Genomic DNA, 22,103 nt, shown 5'->3' with positions numbered 1-22,103 from the left:
GAAGTCAGTCACTTTCTCAAGTCAATCCACCTTACAGGGTGGTGGTTGTGAGGGGAAATAAGAGAGGAATATTCGGTTTATTTGTTGCCTTGAATTGTTTATAAAATAAGAAAGCCTATATAAAAAATTTAAAAAGCCTGTAAGTGTTAAGAAACATAAATGTGCCCACATAAAACACATTCCATTATGGCTGACTATAACAGCCTGATGATTCAGTAAGATGAACTACAAATTACCTATTCCTATTTTAAGCAGGATTAAAATGACTAAACCCAGCCACTGATGTTCAAAGTCCTATTCAGTTAGGAAATTTGCTGGAAGTTCCAGACTTGTGGTTAGCAGAGATTCAGACATTCATGCATGCTATTATTTAACACAATGCAAGCAAGACATGCAAGCAAGACTTAGCAGTTTCATGGTTTACTCAACCTAATTTTCTGGGTTCACATGGCACTGGCTGATAAACTACATAGGCTGGATTCACACTGGAAGCTACATTAAGCCATGATTGGCTTATTTCTTGATAAGTGGGTGGTAAAGGTCAATTTATGTACACTGAGCGCATATATATCAAAGACAAATTCCTTGAGTGTCCAATCACCCTTGGCCAATAAACTATTCTATTCTATTCTATTCTATTCTATTCTATTCTATTCTGTCTCATGTCTTCCATAGCAAAGCTCTTTATTAATAGGTTTGAAGCTATCAATCCAAAATCCTAATCTCACTTTGCTTTCCATTAGGTTTTCAAGACACTTGAAACCACAGACTACTCGATCCTAGTTTAGTCAACTATATTGTGTGATTTCATCCCTGTGGTTAGTTGATGGATGTGTGCGAAAGTGAAAATAAAATAAAATAATAAATATTTTAAAGAAAGAAAGAAAGAAAATACACTAACCACGGGGAGGCTTGTGAACTCAGGCTTCTCCCATTGCTTTTACACCTGCGATCGGGTTTGAGCAGTGGAGTATCTTTAAATTTGAGACCAAGTAGTTTGCAATGGAAGGAACGCAAAGAAATGCTGTTTTTTTTTTTTTTTTTTACACCACACAGTATTTTGGCCTTCTTTGAATAACGAAGAGAAAAAGTTCAGCGCGTTTTAGTAGAAAAGGGGGGGAAATGCGTCACCCCGCAGCAAAATGTATCGGACGTTACAGGCTTCAAAATGGAACAAATCCCTGTTCTAAGCGCCTCCGCGAAGCAATGCCGCCCTTCTGCATTGTCCTCTCTCCTGACAGACGGAGCCACGACAGACCGTCCAGCCTGCTGTTCGGGTGGCTGGGCTGTCACCTTCGGTCGCCGAAAACGGCGGCCTTCAGCCTCCTCCTGCCTACGGTCCACCTCCAGGAGGCGGGCAGTGGCGAGAGACCGTCGCCTCCCCGCACCGCCTTCTTCCCCCCACCCCGCCACCTCTCGCCCGGGGGCCGCCCTGACTGGCAGCCACTTCAGCGTCTGCGCCCGACGGCCCGGAGTGGCGCGTGAAGGAGTCGCGTCTGCCGCCACATTTGCCCGCCCGCGCAGCAGGCGAGAGAAGCGGGCAGCAGCTGCCGGGAGCCATCGCCGGGCGGCATGAAAGCGAAGTCTCGCACCGAGGGTGAGAAGAACTGCTGGTGGGAATCCTCTCGCTCCCGGTCTCTGAGCGCAAGCAAAGCGCGCCTTTGGTCGAGCAAGGGACTGCGCGGCGGAGGAGATCCTTCTCGGCTGCGAGTTGAGAGGAACGCGCGCTTTTCTGTGGAGAATTAGATAACTCCCTGCAGGCTTTGCAGGGCTAATGGAAGGGAGGGTACTTCTGAGGATATGCAGAGGGCACTTTAAGTGGGGGGGGAGGGGAAGGAGGGGACATACTTGGTCCCTCAAACGGGCTTCTTCCTGCTGGGAAAAGAAAAACGTCTGAATTGCCTCTGAGACGGCAACATTCGCCTCTGCAGCTGCCCACTCCACCCCCCTCCATGCCTGTCAGTGCATCCTGAGCGTACATCTCGCCTTTTATCCCAAAGGGGCTGCTTGCAGGCCTGAGGGAAAGACTACCAAGAGGCTATTGGGCTGGTGAGAGTAGAGGGGACATCCCCAAGTCCTCTTTTAGGATCCTCTCTGGGACCATCTCCACTGTGCCCTTCTCATACACCTGCTGGCACTATTATCCTCTGGAGGTGTTTTTTTTTTTTATTTATTGCAGGCAGGCGAGACAAGGAAGGGGGGAAGTCAAAGCTGGGCCTTGTCCCTTGCCTTGCCTCCTGTCCCTTCCTTCCTTCCTTAAGGCAGAGAGGCAGGCGTGTGTTTTGCTGCTGATGGGCTTGCCCAGCTGGCTGCACCTCCCTGGCAACCTGCCTTTGCCTAAAGGTGCTGAATTAAAATTTAATTTACAGATGGGCTTTTTGCAAGGGGAAAGTGGTCTGAAAATGCAGAGGCCACTGGAGCCTTCCAGCAATCGGGTTTCAGATTGCACTAGAGGCGCTAGTATCCATCACTTTGGTGCGGAGAGCGCCTTACAATCCTCGCCCTCCTTTTTCCTCCGTGTTTCTAAATTCACGGAGTAATGCTACCACTGTGCAGATTTTACACTGTGCAGATTGTGCTCCTTTTTTTTACAGACAAGGGGGCCCTTTCAGTATAGGGCATTTGTACAATTTGTTGTTAGGAGGGTTGCATGCTTGCAATACCGTAGTGGTGTCGGAATCATTACAAAACATCAATTTGCCATGGAGTAATCTGAACTTGGTCCAGCTCAACCCCTCTTATCCTTCAGAATGATCCCACTTCAACATATCTTTGTCCTGGGGATGGGGAAGTGGGGCAAATAGGCATGCACTACTCCAAATACTAGCTTGCAGCCCCCAACCATTTTCATTTTCTAAGAATGTCTTTGTGGGGCCCAGAGATATATTGGTAAAGGAAGAAAACACTAGACTTGTGCTTTGCTTTGCAGCATGCTCACATCTCTGTTTGAGTTAAAAGACTTTATAATAAAAATTGTTTGTTAGGGCAGGGAGCCTGGCAGGCATCCAAGGGCACCTGAGAGCCCTCAGGCATCACGTTAGAGACCCAGAAGCATTACAGAATAACATAAACTTGGAAATAACTTTTTTTTTGTTCTAAGGAGCTTAAGGTCTGAATCTGACTGAATGTAGAGATGATCAGATCTGAATAGAGGAGTGGAGGTAAAGAGAACACAGGGAAGGAGAAAATAGGATGGGGAGAGTTTGCATAAATACAATCAGATATCCTTATGTGGTTGCTGTGACAGAAATCCAAAAGGTTAACCAATAGATTTTTTTTAAAAAAGGCTTTTGAGGTGAAATGTGATTAAGGGGAAAGAAAGGGACTGAGCAGAAGTTCCAGGAGTTCCAAGTCTTGAGGACAGTGTGAAAGAACAAATAGAGCCAAAGGTTGCAGGAATTACGAACAGAAATGTATGGTGTTAAGAAAGATAGTCATGACTTTTCCAAGGCTACGGCTACTCCTTGACTTACGGCCACAACTGAAATTTCTGCGGCTAAGTGGGGCAGCTGTTAAGTGAGTCAGGCCCAATTTTATAATCTTGTTGCAGTGATCATTAAATGAATTGCCACAGTTAAGTGAATACACAGTTGTTACGTGAATCTGACTTCCCTATTGAATGATTTTGCTTCTTGGAAGTCAACTAGGAAAGTCACCAATGATGAACGTGGGACCCCGGGTCACTGCAACTAATATAAATACATTCCAGTTGCCAAGCGCCCAAACACGCTGTACCAGTTGTAAGTGCAAGGATTTGTTGTAAGTCACTTTTTTCAGCACCATTGTAATTTCAGTCACTAAACGAAAGGTTGAAAGTTGAGAATTACCTGCATTTTATATGTTTTGTGGCAGATCTAGGAAGCTTTATCCTGACATTTATCCTTACATTTCTATCCCACCATTTTCATTATTAAAAAGAATCTCAAAATGGTTATAAGTCATTGCAAACAATTAAATTTAAATTATCATCATCTTAAAAAAATAAATGTAAATAACTTTTAATCGCTATTAAGTATGGAACAGAAAAGTACTGTGGTTCCAATTTAACTGAAAGTCTGAAAATGTGCATCTTTAAAAAGTTCAGCTTCAACTGTTAACTAAACAGGAATAGATTCTGCAATGGAGGTTTTTGTACTGGAAACTTCATTCAGGTCATTGTATTGTGAATTGAGCAACTTCAATGAGACATATTTTGTAGATCTTTTGTAGCTGATGGACACCTACGAAAGGAGGTATCCAGATCCCAAAGGTATCCAGGTCCCAAATTAATCAGGTGCTGTGTGAGATTGCAAGTACTGTAGAGATAAATCTAATTAACAGAAAATTAAAGGCTTCCTCAACTCATGCTTGGCCCATGGGATCTACATTAATATCTCCAGGTCCTCTGGAACATCTACAGAAGTAGTTTGCCACTGACTTCTCCCGGGTGGTATCTTCAGTTTCCCAGTGCAGCTTGCTTCCCAAGGCTTTTTTGCAGGCCTTCTATCCAGACCTGACTCTGCTACATTTTTTTCAAGGTCATCCAAGATTGAATAGGTCCTATCAAGGCAATGACTAATTAGCTGAGTGAAAAAATAAAGGTGAAGGGTCAGTTTATACATCACATTAATTCATAATATGTTTGCTGGTTTTAGAAGTCCAATGAAATGTGGGCACTGCCATGTTAAATAGAAACTTTTCCACAACAAACCACACTGTAATTTCAATCATTCCAGTTCATTTCAGTGGAACTGGTGGAGAAAAACTTCATTAAGTTCCATTTAACTTTTTCTAGTGAGAGGTTTTGGGAGCTTGCCCAGTGCTGTAGGGTAAATAGCAAGGTATTTCAAGCAACAGTGATGAAGCCACTTAAAAAGAGGTCTTATTTTTTTTAAAAAAACTCCAATCTCTCCTCACCACCTGCTGGATTATCAGGGGTGGGGGGTACTGAAGACTAGTGCATTCTTTAAAACAAAGTAAATATAGGCTCTGATTGCTTGGTCCATTAAAAAATCAGTATGGTATGGTTATGTTCCATAGATTCTATAGATGTTAAGTGTGGCTGCAACCATATTTTTACATTTGTCTTACAGGTTTAAGATGATTGCGATCTTTTGCAACTTTTGAATTATTCAGATCCTCAAGAGAGCATCTACTCACCAGGTCTTGCTGAAAGTGGATAACATCTTAAGAGATTCTTTTCTGTTAGCAATGGAGAAATATGAAAAAATCAGTAAGATTGGGGAAGGCTCCTATGGGGTTGTTTTCAAATGCCGAAACAAAGACACAGGGCAAATTGTTGCTATCAAAAAGTTCCTGGAATCTGAAGATGATCCTGTTATTAAAAAAATTGCACTTCGAGAGATTCGGATGTTAAAGGTAATGAACTGGAATCGGCTCATCAGAAGCTTATTTGATTAAAGCTGTATATGCTTTTCTATACGCTTATTGTTATTCTTTCTTGTAACTAATCCAATGGCCCTTTTTATCTGAACATCACTGTGCCTTTTATATGGCAAATATACTGTTGGATGCCTGCCTAAGAGTCATCCAGCTTTTGGAAACTTATCTTTAAAATGTATTTCATGGATCATTAACTATACATAAAGTACATGGACTATGCATTTGATGATAGATAGCTTTGATAAAAAGCCATGAGAAGCAGTGGAAAGAGTGGATATAAATAAGATTATTTATTTCCTCAATTTACATATCACACGTGAACTATAGATTTAGAATGAACATATTTTAACAGTAGTGATTTTCATTGTTGTATTCCATTCTGTTTGAGAACTTTTAATTCGATAAGAAGATTGATAAATCTCTAACGTAGACATGATTAATTGTGATTAGGATAGCAGAAAGCTGTTTTCTTCCTTTCTTTCAAGCTTCTTGTGGTACCTAAATCAATTCATGTAAATTCTTTACCTCATATACTCTCTCATAGACTCTCTCCGATCAGTTTACAATGAATTTTTATCATATCTGTCTCTGAAAGGTTCACAACCTAAGAGTTATCTTAGGAAGAGAGTTTTTGGCTTTCGATGTATGTATTAAACACTTGTCCGTTTGTCTCTCTTGAAAGATTTTCTGATGGTATGAGGGCCAGGGAATTTTTTTGGGAAAAGCTTCTTACACAGTGTCCTCCTGATACTGGGCCTAAATATATTCCATTCCAAATGAAGCAAAACAGCATGCCAAGACAACCCAAATTGTGTAAGAGGAAAAAAACTTTCATTTTGTAATTGATGTAAATCATTGTGGACAATTGATTGAGGTCTTAGTTTTCTTGGGTTTATTCTGCTGATTATATGTCATTTGTGGGCAAACATTAGCACCAATGGGCCACAGTTCAATCCTCCTGCTGTTCCTAATATTAACATAATTTATGTTTATATGTTGGTTTATTCAATTTATATCGCCACCCATTTTACAACAACAACTCTGGACAACTAACACAACTTAAAGCACTAAATATAAATGATTATAAATTTACAATTAAAAAGAGCATATAAAAGAAAACCTTCAATTGTCCACCATTAGTATTAATTACTATAATCATTGGTATCGTATCTTGTAGTATTATTTTTAGCACAGAAAGGATATACAAGGAATAAGGCACTGTAAAAATAGCAGGGACTCAATTTCTGCAATAGCTTTCGTGCTGATATTTGGATGCATATTTTTGTTTTTTCCAATAGATAGTGGACAATCTCTCCTCTGTTCTCCAGCAATTTATCTCTGACATTTGGTAGGGCAGGTCATGGCTGCAAAGAGGGCAGTGGTGAAATCCATTTTTTTTTACTACTGGTTCTGTGGGCATTGCTTGGTAGGTGTGGCTTGGTGGGTGTGGCGGGGAAGGATACTGCAAAATCTCCATTCCCATCCCACTCTGGGGCCAGCCAGAGGTGGCATTTGCCGGTTCTCCGAACTACTCAAAATTTCCGCTACTGGTTCTCCAGAACCTGTCAGAACCTGCTGGATTTCACCCCTGAAAGAGGGACTTGGAAGATAGATATAGCTTATGGAATACCTGTTGTTAGCTTTGCTTGTTATCTCTGGCTTCTCTGCATTGTGCTATCTCACCAGCCATTTTCCTGATTATTTAAACTCTATTTCGCGAACAATGAAGAGGAAGAAAAATTTAAATGAAAACTTCTTATAGGATTAAAAGTCCTCAAACAGAATGGAATACTATGTATTTTTGCCTTCCTTTCCTTGATAAGATACATAGTACTTCCAAAAAACAACATTTGGTGGTTGTCTGCTATTACTTTCATTTATTTGCCTCTGGGCTATATGTGGTGTATGGAAGCCTTCCCGAAAAGATAGGGCAGTATCTTATTTATTTATTTTTTGTTAAAAGCCAAAATAATCTTTAAAAATATTGACTAAATTCAGGTGAGCCATAATTCAGTAATTTTGCAGTCAATATTAAATTGGTTTGCAGTTCATTTGTTGTTGTTGTTAGTTGCGAAGTTGTGTCCCACCCATCGCGGCCCCATGGACAACATTCCTCCAGGCCTTCCTGTCCTCTACCATTCCCCGGAGTCCATTTAAGTTCACACTGATTACTTCAATGACTCCAGCCAGCCACCTCATTCTCTGTCGTCCCCTTCTTCTTTTGCCCTAAATCGTTCCCAGCATTAGTCTCTTCTCCAGTGAGTCCTTCCTTCTCATTAGGTGGCCAAAGTATTTGATTGCAGTTCATAAACCACATCAAATTGTTTTAGAAGTTTGAAGTTGGAGTGGCATTGACTAGCTGTTTTCCAAGATAAGTCCCTTAAAAGAACTGTGATGTCCTGGCTTTTGTTCCACACCTGGCCATTTGTCTTGCAGGTGGAATAAGACGAATAGAAAATGGTGTTTATCAGTCAAAAGTTTATCCCCTGCATAATGCACCCACCAATATGAAAAAGTAAAAGGAGGTAGCAGCTGGATGTTGGGTCAGTTGGAAAAAGTATTGTTGGATTAATATTGAGGAGACACAAGTGGACTTGAGTTTATCAGCATTTCACTAAGTGCTGAAAAGATGGTTGCAACCCTGAACCTTAAACCAGGATGTAGAATGAGCTCATTCTTGTGTTCTGTGAATATGTGTGTTGAATTCAGGGGCATTGGGGTATTTCAATTGCTTTCAACTTTTTAAAGTATTATTATTGGTTATTCTATTATTTATTAGCCACCCAGTGCTGTGTCTTGAGTTGGCTGCCATATATATTTAAATCACAAGTAAATTTGGAAACCCAGTTTATTCCCCCTAAACCAAGAAATTGCACTGAATTGTTTTGGATAAGGACATAGTTGCTGTGAAGATAAAATTGGAGAAAGTATATTTCGTCTGTTAAAAAATATCCATCCATCCATTTTATTAGCAATGCATACTTGAAATAAAATGAGCCTTGTTGTGATGAAAATGTCTTCTGGTCAATTCTGAGGGATAACACCCAGTTCTAACTCTCCATTCAGATGATATTGCCTTAAGCCTTTAGGTCCATAGGAGGTAACCACGGGAGGTTTTAGCAAAGGGTTCTCTGCCCAGTTGCTGGGTGGGTGTGGCCATGGCAGGCATTGCCTAGTTGGCCTCCTGCACCATGGCGGGGGAAGGTGTTTTTGCCCTCCCCGGGCTCCGGAGGCTTTCTTTGAGCCTCCAGGAGGGGGAAAATGACCTCCTCAGGCTCCAGAGGCCCTCTGGAGTCTGGAAACTGGCCCGTTTCTGGCCTTCCCGAACTTCTGGTGGGCCCATTTTTCGTCCTCCCCGAGCCTCTGCACACACCCTGCACTTACCTGCATCCAAAACAGGCTGTGTGGGGACTCCTGGAGGGGCAGGGTGGGCGGGGCAGGGCCAGCCAGGAGTGGGATTTGGGGTTTCTCCGAACTGCACAGAATCTTAGCTAGAGGTTCTCCCAAACCCCTGTGAACCCCCAGCAGCCCATCCCTGGAGGTAACCATGGGTCCTGTGGATATTTTATGTTACTATTCCTCAATTCCAAAACTTTGACTATGTTGCTGGCACAAGTGGATATGGTACCACAAAGCCAATGAGGATATCAAGTTGCTTACTTCTCCTTGTGCTTGCTTTAAATCCATAGTAGCGTTCAAATCTACCCTAGCTATCTGAAGAGATCCAGAAGTCTGATAAGCTATTGTGGAAAGATTAATAGGGATTTCTAAAGCCCAGGAAGAAATTCAATAGTGGGGGCAGCAGCTTATGTCAGGAAAACAGGTGATAAATGGCCATTGAAGGAACCAAGAAAGAGAGCTGGGGAAGCAGAGTATCTCAACAATTTGCACCATTCTTTTCAAGTGGATCTGTGTGCTGAATTGTGTTGATTGAACAAGTGCGGGCCTGCTCTGCCGCCAGTTCTGAAAAACACTTTCTCAGTCAATAGTAACAGATTGTTTGTTTGCTAATTGGAGAACAGTGTGGGTTGAGATCTAATCCAGTGGGTGTGGGGAGACAGGATTCTTAATCCATCATTTTTCTGTGTTGTATAAACAAAGAAAGAACAAAGGCGTCAACAACGCCATAGTCATTCCGATTTAAGAGATTAAATGAGCAGCGCCATTTACCTTGTCTGCCTTTAGGGTACAAGTGTTGGGTTTGAAATATATGAACATAAGGCTATCAATGGAAAAAAAGGCTATTGGTAGTTATATATCAACTTTTGTGTCAGAGGCAGGGTGCATCTGGATCCTAGTTGCTGGGAGATGTGTCTTGCTTGTGAGTTTCCTTCTGTGGGAAACATGGTGCCATTTTTAGGCCTTTCATCCAATCCAGCACAACTTTTTATAAACTCTTTTGAACACCGAAGCTAGGAGACCCCAGGGTGATATCTTGGTATTATAAAAATCTGAAAGCACCTTTTTCTTGCTGTTTTGCTGTGTTGTTGTTAAATCACTCTGTGTTGAGTTAGTATGACCTTTGAAGCAGACGTGAGCAGCCCATGACTGCTCACGTCTGCTCATTTGTTAAACATATTTGCCAAATCTTTAAAGCTGGCCAACTTCATAATGTGGTATACAATACTAAAAGCAATTGAAAATAATTGTAACCAGCAAAAAAAAAAAAAAAAAAAAAAAAGATAAATGTCTAAGAAGAAAAGAAGAGGAAAATTGTAATCCTCAACTTTGATTCCAAAGAACTCTACCATACTCCCTAATCCAGGACATGGGGGAAGAGGCAGATCCTTCAAGAGTCACTTAAAAACGAGACATGAGCAGGGGCTATTTTACCTCTTCCAGGCTCACTTAAACAAAGACAAATTCATCTTGTCATTCAGATTATATTGCATGTTGCATGTCAATAAAATTAAAATGCAAGTATTCAATCAAAATGTAGGATTTTATTTATGGTCAGGATATCTGTTTTTTATGATACTTTAAGAGGAGGTTTCATGCTTTGTGAAATTTAGAGAAGATAGGAAAGGGAGAATGAGAATAGTATAGGAGAGACAAAAGGCAAGAAAATTGCAGTTGTATATTAATGGCAATTACGGTATATGTTTTATCTTTGTTTGGATTGAAAAGCAGAACCCAGTGGTTATGCTAAAAGGTTATGGGAAGAGATTAGTAATAAATAAATAAATTAAATAAACACACATACATACACACAGAGTCACAATGTTTAACTGAGGAGAACATATGTATTTTTGAGATCTGAGGCACGGTAATAAGGCAAAACTGAATTAGAAATGAAATTCTGAGCAATGACTCTCCAACCTTTTTGCTTAATATGGTGACTGTTTTAGCATTAGACCAATTTTAGAATGTTAATACATCTTTATTTTCTTCAACTGAACTTGCTTCGCAAATGTTATGTTATGCTTTTTTAGCAACTGAAACATCCCAATTTGGTCAATCTTCTGGAGGTCTTCCGGAGGAAACGAAAGCTTCACTTGGTGTTTGAATATTGTGACCATACGGTCCTTCACGAGCTTGACAAGAATCCACGTGGGTAAGTTGCCAATTCATGAAATTCATAGAAACAGAGCAGTTATAACGTCCATACCTCTCTGCAGACTTTTCTTGCTAGATGTAACAGATCTGCAACCATCAATCTTGAAGGTTAAAAAAAGGCCACTGTGTGGTTGCCATGGATTAAGGCATGCTTGCAAAAGAATGGTTTGAGAGCTTGCTGTGGACTCTTGCAAAGGAGATAACGTGGCTGAGATGGGATCATGTATGCTAAAGAAGGGAAATAACTCCTCTTTAGACCTTTAAATTGATCATTGCTGAAAAGATTTCTTCCACCTCAAAGGCTTATTACAAATCATGCAATTTTTGAAAAAGCCAACCCTTGTCAATTTATTTTAAAAAGCCTGAATTTTGATATTTGTGTGAAATCTAGTACAATAGACACAGATACTAAAGTCTTGCTTAAATGTATGACCAGACCTTACAGATTAACAGAGTTGGAAGGGACCTTATAGGTCATCTAGTCCAACCCACCGCTTAAGCAGGAGACCCTACACGATTTCTGACAAATGGCAGTCCAATCTTTTCTTGAAAGCTCCCACAACTTCCAAAGGCAAACTGTTCCACTGGTTGATTGTTCTCACTGTCAGAACGTTCCTCCTCATTTCTAAGTTGAATCTCTCCTTGGTCAGTTTCCATCCATTATTCCTTGTCTGACCTTCAGGTGCTTTGGAAAAGAGCTTGACACCCTCCTCTCTGTGGCAGCCCCCCAAGTATTGGAAGATGGCTATCATGTCTCCCCTGGCTCTTCTCTTCACTAGACTAGCCAGGCCCAGTTCATGTAACCGTTTTATTCATTCATTCATTCATTCATTCATTCATTCATTCATTCATTCATTGGTTCAATTTATATGCCACTCTTCTCCGGAGACTCAGGGCGGCTTACAATGCGGTAAGCAATAGCCGTCATACTATTGTATATACCTGCTTAGTAGGGCTTTTGCCCCCCCCCCAAGCGGTGTTCTTTTTTATACAAAGTCAGCTTATTGCCCCCACGGTCCGGGTCCTCATTTTACCTACCTCGAAAGGATGGAAGGGTGAGTCAACCTTGAGCCTGGTGAGATTCGAACTTGCAGTAATTGCAGGTAGCTGGTGTTACTTAACAGCACTTAGTCTGCTGCGCCACCAAGGCTCTTCATATGTTTTAGTCTCTAGTCCCCTAATCATCCTGGTTGCTCTTCTCTGCACTTTTTCTAGAGTCTCAACATCTTTTTTATAGTGTGGTGACAAAAAAGGATGCAGTACTCTAGGTGTGGTCTTACTAGGGCTTTATAGAATGGTATTAGTACCTCACTTGATCTTGATTGTATTCCTCTGTTAATGCAACTTAAGATTGTATTGGCTTTTTTAGCTGCTGCTGCACACTGCTGGCTCATATTTAGCTGATTGTCCACTAAGACTCCAAGATCCCTCTCACAGTCCCTGCTATTAAGCCTGGTTTCTCCCAGTTTTTATGTGTGCTTTTGGTTTTTCTTACCTAAGTGTAAGACTTTACTTTTTTCTACATTGAATTTCATTTTGTTATATAGGGCCCAGTGTTCAAGTTTGTCAAGATCCATCTGGATCTCGAGCCTATCTTCTAGGGTGTTAGCTATTCCTGCCATTTTAGTATAATCTGCAAATTTGGTGAGTTCCCCTTCTATTCCCTCATCTAAGTCGTTTATGAAGATATTGAAGAGTACTGGGCCTAAGATGGAACCTTGTGGCACCCCACTGCTTACTTCTCTCCATGTAGCCTTAGACCCATTAAGGACTACTTGTTGAGTATGGTTTGTCAGCCAGTTGTGAATCCATCTGTTGGTGAAGCTATTTCGGCACTTGGTGCTGAAAGTTAACCATCACTGGCCTAACTCCAAGCTTGTTCATAAGAGAAAGCTTCCAGGTTGCCACTAGACGGCAGTGTTTAATGGTGGGGACCCAGAGCACTCTCACTTTGCCCAATTTATTGATTGGGTGAAAGCCAATTGGGAGACAGATAACCAGGACCTATGAAGGATTTTATAACTGACAAGTGTGGACCCAGAAGCCAACTGGCAACCAATACACTGGTTTTCAAGCAGTAGTTGTGAACCTGTGAGAAACCCTAAGCTGCACACTGGTCTCAAATGGGGAAGCACCACCCCGTCCAAAGCAAAAGATGAAAAATCCTGAAATCCAGAAGCTCATAACAGCTATAGTGACTCAATCTGAGAATAGCCTCCAGGCACTACTAGGCTTGTTGTTACAATGCATTAACTGTGCATTAGCTCTTGTAAATAGTCTATTTCTTAAATACCAATCAGTAACGGTATAGTTTTAATTTTACTTCATGTTGGAATGGCATATTAATGCTGTTCTTTTAGATAATTGTGAGCCATCCAAAGTCATTTGCAGAGATGGGCAGCTATAAAAATCAATCAATCAAACAAACAAATGTTACAATTTGCTGTAGGTCTATAAGGTTTTGTCAGGGTTCCAAGTAACACACTCAACGAAAGAAGACTCTGAGGCTAGAAGTTCCTCAAAGTTCCATTTTATTAGAGATGTCATATTGGCATATCTGGGAAAACCCAAATTTGAAAGCCTCCGGGTTTGCCCCACCTAAAGAAAGTCAAAGTCCCTTCCTCTGCACCCACATGTCCACCACATGGTCCAATCAATCCACCGTCCCAACTGGAGATGCCTCCTAGTCACGCCACTCAAGGTGCAGGCAGAATGTCCCTGACTCCCAGAGAAAGGAATGTTGTTATGGCTAATTACTTCCAGCAACTCCATGCAATTCCCCTTCCTAGTTTCCCACATCACTAAATGTGGCAGCCCTGAAGATTCAAAGAAAAAGATGGCCTCCAGGGCTGGCAGATTTTAGTAGATTCTACACTAGAATAGAAAGGGCAATCAAACAATAAGAGGATTAATGTGATTCCTCTCTCGAGGAAAGCCTATATATCAGTGATGGCAAACCTTTTCGGCACCAAGTGCCCAAACCGGAACATGCATGCATGTGCGCATACATGTACATGTACGCTGGAGCCCCAAAAACTCAAAAGACCAGCTGGCTGGTACACATGCGCCTACCGGCCACCTGGTCTTCAGGTTTCCAGGGCTCTGGCATGCAGGATGATCAGTTGGCTGGTGTGCATACATGCCGGAAACCAGAAAAGCAGCTGGCGACGGTGCGCATGCCCACAGAGAGTGCTCTGCATGTCACTTCTGGCACGCGTGCCATAGGTTCGCCATCACGGCTATATAGTATTTGGAGTGTTTGGCTCAGAAAGTAGGTAAGACAACATAACAAAAGTATAAATCAGGCATGACATAGGAAATGGGAACCTAATATTTTTTCTGGTTCCATAGTATGAGAACTAGATGTCAACCACTGAATCTAAATGAGAACCAGTTTGATCTAGTGATTAAGGCTCCAGGTTAGGAGACTATGAGTTCCAGTCCCATCCCAACCATGAAAGCCAAGTGGGTGACCTTGGGCTGGTCACTCTCTCTCAGCCCAACTCACCTCACAGGGTTGTTTTGTGGGGAAAATAGGAGGAGGAAAGTTTGATGAATATATTTACTGCCTTGAAGGCAGGATATAAATAAATAAATAGATAATATAAATGCAGGGAGAGTCAGAATATTAAAAAGGAAGTATTGATTTATTGTATATAACAGGACATGGCTTTAAAATTGATTGCATACATAAATCTCATTATGTAATACATAGTTATGGTTTTGAAAAATCACTGGACAAATTCATAGAGAAATAAGATACATGTTACTTTTGGAATGAAAGGTAGTATATCTGAAATACCATCCTTTAGGGAACAATAGGGAAAAATGGTCCTTGGTCTTTTATCTTTGGTCCATGCCTTTCAACAGTGGAATACATCTGGTGAGTCACTTTCATCTAATCCTGAATCTTTTCTTCTATATAAATATTTTTACTGTTTTATTAATGTTAGTGTTAAATATTTGTGAACTATTTTAAATACTTGAAGCAAAACAGAAATATTTAAGTAGCTGCATCTGGGAATTGTTTTCATTTCTTATTTGCACTCCAGCTTGCTTCTTGCTTGCTCTTATTTTAATCCATAAATTCATTTTTTAAAAAAACCCACATTGAATATTCTAAATAGTTTGCCCTCAATTTTAAAATGAAAATACTGCAGCATGTGTTGTGTGTATGTAGGAATCATCTAGGAAAGATGTTGAATTCTACACACCCTATTTTTGCTGCCTTTTCCATTTTTTTTCTTCCAGGGTCCCAGAACATCTTGTGAAAAGCATAACTTGGCAGACTCTCCAAGCAGTGAATTTTTGTCACAAACACAATGTAAGTCATTCCATCCCAACAAGTTTGTTTTTGCAGAGCTACAGACTTTGAGCTCACTAAATCAGAGAAATGGTTGTATTTCCACGCAGTATGCTGTATTTCCTTGTACCTCCATGTTGCTGAACAAGATCTAAATCTTCACCTCTTATGTATAATTGCTATAATTATCTCAAGAGTGGATCAGCTAGATATAAAGCTGTTTTTTGTAAATCATTTTTAGAGAAATGTTTTCATGCAGGTGTGTGTGGCTGATTTGTTTCCATTTTTGACATTTTGCCAAAAGAAGTGTCCTGTTTCCATGGTACATTTCCTATCCCTTAAAAGAGAGGTTGGCAACTTTTTCAGGTTGGCATTTTTAAAAATTTATTTTAATGCAAAAGATCATAAGTTTTGGTGATTCCTAGTATTTTGGTTATTTTAATTTTTGAACATGTATTGTAGTAATTTTGATTGGATTAAATCTTTTGGGGAAGTAATAGCTACCATATTGCTTCCTCTTACCCTAACATATCTTCCCCAAGTTAGCAATTCTGGATTGTTGTTCCAGAATTCCCAACTTCCAGCCATGCTGATTAAGAATTTGATAGTTACAGGTTGGGAAAAGACTTTCCAATAGAATCCAGAATTATGGAGAACATGCATAGCAATTCATGTATAAATACGTTTCTTAACACTTTGTTATATACCAAAACTTCAAAGGAAGACAATTCTGATCCATTGAGGATCTGTATACTGCATGAGTCAAAAAGAGGGCTGTGAAAATATTTACAGACCCCTCACATCCATAAATTGTTTCAATTCCTATCCTCAAAATGACGCTATAGAGCACTGCACACCAAGACAACTAGACACAAGGACAGTTTTTTCCCAAACGCCATCACTCTGCTAAACAAATAATTCCCTCAACACTGTTAAACTATTCACTAAGGCTGCATTACTATTAATCTTCTCATCCTTCCCATCACCCATCTCCTCCCACTTATGACTGCATGATTGTAACTTTGTTGCTTGTATCCTTAAGATTTATATTGATATTGTTTCCTAGTGTGAGTTGTTTGCTTATTTGTACCCCATGACTATCATTAAGTGTTGTACCTTATGATTCTTGACGAATGTATCTTTTCTTTTTATGTATGTTGAGAGCATACGCACCAAAGACAAATTCCTTGTTCGTTCCAATCACACTTGGCAATAAAGAATTCTATTCTATTCTAAAAAAACTAGACTGCCAGGTGTCCGTGCCTGAGATTAATAAAAGAAAGCATTGTGTTTTCTCGTTGAATATATCATTATGTCTCTCTTTCTATGTCTAGTGCATACACAGAGATGTAAAACCGGAGAACATTCTCATAACGAAGCATTTTGTCATTAAGCTCTGTGATTTTGGATTTGCTCGCATATTAAGTAAGTTTATTATATGAAGTTCATTCACTAGGCAGAGATCCTGCAACAATACATGAATGTATGATTTTTTTTCTGTTTAATCCTGTTACTAATGTTCGTCTTAATGGATAAAAGGATAAAAGCCACAAAGTTGCTTTTTAAAATTTGTTAAGCTGTTAATTAATTGAAAGTAATTACCCTTTTATTTATCTTTATCTACTATGATACTCATTTCAGAAAGAGTAAAAATGTAAGAGGACTGGAAAATGAGTTATTGAAATATATAGAAACACCAAAACATGCAAATATACAAAATCAAATGCAGCTTTGATTGCTATGTCAGAGACAGTACAAATGTTTGTTCCTAGTTCTACAGAAGTCATTTATATAAATTATATTTCTGCAACTAAGTGCATGTGAACAAAAAACAACTGAATTACACCAATATTCATGCAAAGACAAAATAAGATGTTCAAAACAGGAAGTGCTACCTTTACTCTTTCTAAAAATGAGTACCAGAGTTAGTAAACAAGAGCAGGTTTGCTTCTTCTGTGAGCAGCCAAGAGTGAACCTTACCGTATAGTGTTTGTAATTCATTTATTATTTATAAATATCCTTTTATTTCCTTTGCCCTTGAAAGGAAGATTTAGACTAGAGAGAGGGTGTGTCTTTAGTCCCCTTTACTCTAAATCAGGAGTCCCCAAACTTGGCAGCATAGCTGGCTGGAGAATTCTGGGAGTTAAAGTCCACAAGTCTTAAAGCTGCCAAGTTTGAAGACTTCTGCTCTAAATCGTGCTTCTGTTTCTGCAATCCTTTCTTCAAATCCTTTCAGCTGGGCCCTGTGACTACTATACAGATTATGTGGCTACCAGGTGGTATCGTTCTCCTGAGCTCCTCGTAGGTGATACTCAATATGGCCCTCCTGTAGATGTCTGGGCTATAGGCTGTGTCTTTGCTGAACTTCTTTCTGGCATCCCTCTCTGGCCTGGAAAGTCTGATGTGGATCAACTTTACTTGATCAGGAGGACATTAGGTAAGCGAAGGTTACTGAGAAACAGAGATACCTCTAAGTTGTCTGTTGTTTCTTATCTCCCTCCCCTTCCCCACCTCTGGGGTGTCCATGTGAAGTTTGACTGTCTCATGTGAGAAACATGACGTGTTGCATTGAGTCATGGGACTATTTTGTTAATTGAAATCGATTTTTGTATATGTTCATCAACTTTCTTCATCATGATACTTGGGAGAGGGGGAAGAAGAGAGACTATTTAAGGCATCCTTGTTCCTTAAGGATTCCCACTTATTCCTACTTAATAAGTAATAGTACCTATTACTATTCCTAAATCCTACTTATTCCCCCCCTCCCCACCGATTGTTTACATTTAAGTAACCTTTAGCAACCTGAGGCCTTTAAAGGCAAGAAAAGTAAAGCCAAAATCCAGCCCATTTTAAAGTGGGAGAGGTGGGAGGAGGGTGGGTCAGCAAATTTGAAGAAAATACTTTTTTTTTGCTAGTCCTAGGGAAGAGTGTTTGGCTGGTTACCTAGGCACCCATGTTTCCCAGTCAAGCCATTCTTCTCTCCCATCTGCTTCTATTGCAAACCTCACACAGGATGAGGCCTTGGGGATACAAATGTTTAAACTGACTGTCCTATTTGCTTCTTGTTCAAAGGTGATCTCATTCCCAGGCATCAGCAAGTCTTCAGCACAAACCAGTTCTTCAGTGGGGTGAGGATACCCGACCCAGAAAGCATGGTGAGAGCTGCCCTCCTCAGTGGTCTTACACAAGCATAGCACGGTATCACCACTGGACCTGACTTATCAGGGTGGCAAAAAATGTGGAAGACCAACAGATGCCCAGCAGAGAGGGGGGGGAACTGTACCTGACAGCCTGGACACAATAGCCTGAGAAAACAGAGCTAGCTTGCAAGTGTTTTCTCCTCTTTTCAGTGCAAGGAGCAGTTGATTTTTGAAGGACCAGAAAATACTGCTTTTACAGATTAGTTATTTAGGGACCCAGGACATTGCTTGGTTACCAATTGTTGCCTAAAAAGAATGGTTCACTCTTGGATATGATTCTAGAGAGACATGTAACTAGGTGCAGTCTGGAGATCAACACCCAAATTGGTTTCTAGGAGGGGAGGAGGGGAAGGATTGCTATTGGAAACAGAAAAGAAAGCTGCAGACTGCAGGATTTGTGTTAAAAAGTTGCAAAGCAGAAGAGCCAATTTATTTCTTTCTCTCATCTGTCCTGGGAACCATTCCCTTAAAAGAAAAATGCATTTTTGTTTTGTTTTTCTTTGTTGTTATAGGAATACAATGGGGTTGGGAAAATCCTTAATAACTATGAAGATGATTCTGCTAATATTTATTTTCCTTTTTTTAAAAAAACTAGGAGCCACTAGAAATGAAATTCCCCACTATTTCCTATGCTGCTCTGGCACTAATGAAGGTGAGGAAAACATCTTGATGTTTGCAGTCATTTATTGGGGCTCATAAATACAGGACCATCTCGTATGACTCATCATCCCTTTCAGAGCGATCTTCAAATTTACTGCAGATTACCCCCCAAAATCCCTGTTAGATGGTTAATAAGGAAGATGGTGGGGAAAAGTACAAGGATCAAAAGCAAGGTTTCAAATGGAATATTTAGTTGTGATGCACTTTTGGTCTGAGAAAAACACTGAAACTGAGCGTGACCTCAAATTTTGCTGAAATGCAACTCACTCGTTCGTGCTGAATGGGGTTTTGGCAGTTGTACTTCAGCAACAATTAGACTTGGAGAAGCAAGGTGAATCTAACATGCACCCATTTTTGAAGCACCTAGAAAAAAGCTGGATGGTCAGGTGTTGGTAGGAGGAGGATGACACAAAGAAATGAATCTTTTCCATTCACAAACTTAATGTGTGCGACTTTGAGAATGGAAAACTCATATTGCCCTGAAAACAGGGGTGAAATCCAGCAGGTTCTGACAGGTTCTGGAGATCTGGTAGTGGAAATTTTGAGTAGTTCGGAGAACCGGCACATACCACCTCTGGCTGGCCCCAGAGTGAGGTGGGAATGGAGATTTTGCAATATCCTTCCCCCAGAAGTTGGGAGGGAATGGAGATTTTACAGTATCCTTCCCAGTGGTGGGATTCAACCAGTTCACACCACTTCGGGAGAACCGGTTGTTAACTTTCTGAGCAGTTTGGTGAACTGGTTGGTGGAAGAAATCATTAGTACAGAGAACCGGTTGTTAAAATTATTTGAATCCCACCACTGATCCTTCCCCTGGAGTGGGGTGGGAATGGAGATTTTGCAGTATCCTTCCCCTGCCATGCCCACCAAGCCATGCCCACAGAACCGGTAGTAAAAAAAATGGATTTCACTAGTCTGAAAATATTTTTTTTCTAACATGGGTAAAAATGTGAAAATAATGTTTGTTGGAATGTGTTCCTCTTTGGAAATAAATTGCCTGCTTGTTGTTTATTATTAGTAACATTCTTTATAACATGGGTTCTGTTGATGCTTGTATCTGAAATGTAATAATTGTTTTACTCTCTGCAGAGAGAAATGCATTTCGTTTTCCTGAATGCTGTTTTGAACCCATAATTATGTTAGTTGGTATGCATTTCCATCTCCTGCTTGTATTATCTCAGGGCTGTCTCCATATGGATCCCACTGAAAGGTTGACCTGCGAACAGCTCCTTCAGCATCCTTATTTTGATAGCATTCGGGAGGTAGAACCTGGGAGGGAACGAGAAAGATCCATTACACGGAAACCAAACCGGCCACCTCGAAGGCATGTGCCTGGGGTAAGACACACTAGGCAATGCAAACTACAGGAAATGAGCTCCCCCCCTTGTTTGTGACTATTACATCATCTATTTACTCCAATGTTCAAGACAATTTGACATTAAAAAATCAAAACCAAAATGAAAATCTGTTTAGAATGATTAGCATTAGTAAAAACTTTTCAGAAGCCATCTGCTTTTACCGTTTTCTTGAATATAATACTCGAGGTGTAGGGAGCCTCAGGATTCCAGTGTTGAACTTTTCTGAGAACTTTTCTTTGTCAGTAAATATAAAATTTAACACAAAAATAGTTTGTCGCAAAAGCTACTGCCTGTGAAGGCTCCTGGATTGGGCCTGAAAGGCGAAAACGGAAGCAGTATGCTCCATCCCATATTTGGGTAGACCAGGTTGCCCTGATTTTAAAAAACAAAACAAAACACTTTTTCTGAGAATCTTGCATTGAAATAGGCTAAAATAAAGGGCATATACACGTCCTCCAGTTAATTATAATTTATACTTTATCTTTCAGCTACAGTATCTGCCCCAATTAACCAGCAGCAGCATTTTACCTGCTTTGGATAACAAGAAGTACTACTGTGGAACAAGAAAACTCAACTACCGTTTCCCAAACATCTAAAAAAAAAAAAAGCAGATGTCAAAGCTAGTCCATTCTGTGTCTTCGTGTGTTCCTAACTATGAAAAAAAAAACTTGGGAAGACAATCACAGTATCTACATTGGCATCAGCTAAAGCAAACCACAATGTTCTGAAAAGTGACAAACCTTGGAAAGGAAATAGCTGTCGAACGCACAAACAGACACACATACACACACACACACACAAAATGTGTCAACAAAAGGTTCGAAATAATTTATCAAAGTTCATCAGGAAAATGGTATTTGGGCCTCTTGGAAAATTGTAGCTCTAATTATCAAGCACTTGTTATTTATACTTTGTCAGGCAAGAATTCTTGCCTCTGCTGCAGAGGGAATTGGTGGAGGGGATCCATACATGCCAAATATATTTCATTCACAAAATCCCCTTGTGTCAAAGCAAGAGAGAACCCTTGGTCATATACTAGAGATGTAGTTAGTTTCCTTGGCAGGCTGAACCTGCAGGTTCTTTGTGCAAGGGGGTGGAGGGTTGGCTTTGGAGGTTAAGACGAGAACCAGAAATGCCTGGATTCGAACTTTTTCTTTGTCGCTGTTTTCGCAACAAAATAAAATGTAACAAAGCTCTTTAATTAAACATTTTGTTTCTTTCAATTGTAATCAATGTTATTTTTACCTAGAATAACTAGAAATAAAATAAAATTTTAATATATTTTTTTCACAGGATTCATTTAATTGTCTGAAATGGTATATGTTTCCTCCCAAAGCAGGGGGTTAGACTAGAAGACCTCCAAGGTCCCTTCCAACTCTTTATTCTATTCTAATTTATTAAATATTTTAAACATATTTTAAAGGCCACCGCCTATCAAAACAAGAATCAGAGAAATGATGTGGCCTTTGATGTTCAGCTTCAGAAACCTCATCATTAGTTATGCAGTATTTATTATTGTGGGTTAGCATCCTCAAATTGCCCCATTATTTATAATAGAAAAGGAATTTTCCGCCAAAAATTAATTCACAACACTCTTAATTATGTCTATATAGGTCAGCAATATCTATATCTATCCCATAATCT

The 22,103-nt window shown here is 40.2% G+C and overlaps 1 protein-coding gene across 2 annotated transcripts; it reads left to right on the top strand.

Annotated features, from left to right (window-relative positions):
- Nucleotides 1–1,411: 1,411 nt before the first annotated feature.
- On the top strand, nucleotides 1,412–21,740 carry CDKL1 (cyclin dependent kinase like 1). 2 transcript variants are annotated; one of them, XM_034433345.2, is made up of 10 exons: nucleotides 1,412–1,597; nucleotides 5,073–5,358; nucleotides 10,815–10,936; nucleotides 15,190–15,262; nucleotides 16,576–16,666; nucleotides 17,478–17,678; nucleotides 18,314–18,396; nucleotides 19,037–19,093; nucleotides 20,283–20,438; nucleotides 20,948–21,740. In XM_034433345.2, exons 2-10 carry the CDS (start codon nucleotides 5,191–5,193, stop codon nucleotides 21,053–21,055), a joined length of 1,059 nt encoding a protein of 352 aa, XP_034289236.2. In that variant the 5' UTR covers nucleotides 1,412–1,597; nucleotides 5,073–5,190; the 3' UTR covers nucleotides 21,056–21,740. The 2 variants fall into 2 exon arrangements, with proteins under 2 accessions (XP_034289236.2, XP_034289237.2); XM_034433346.2 differs by having other exon boundaries at nucleotides 1,503–1,613.
- Nucleotides 21,741–22,103: the final 363 nt, after the last annotated feature.

This window comes from Pantherophis guttatus, chromosome 1 (genome assembly GCF_059756535.1).
Source record: "Pantherophis guttatus breed Tessera chromosome 1, ASM5975653v1, whole genome shotgun sequence".
NCBI classification, from domain to species: domain Eukaryota; kingdom Metazoa; phylum Chordata; class Lepidosauria; order Squamata; family Colubridae; genus Pantherophis; species Pantherophis guttatus.
This window is presented reverse-complemented; position numbering and strand designations above follow the sequence as displayed.

Excerpts from the sequence above, each read along its gene's own strand:
- CDKL1 (XM_034433345.2), top strand. The coding sequence starts at position 5,191 with ATGGAGAAATATGAAAAAATCAGTAAGATTGGGGAAGGCTCCTATGGG. Across the intron at positions 10,937-15,189 it reads CTTGACAAGAATCCACGTGG|GGTCCCAGAACATCTTGTGA; the intron begins GTAAGTTGCCAA and ends TTTTTCTTCCAG. Across the intron at positions 17,679-18,313 it reads CTTGATCAGGAGGACATTAG|GTGATCTCATTCCCAGGCAT; the intron begins GTAAGCGAAGGT and ends TCTTGTTCAAAG.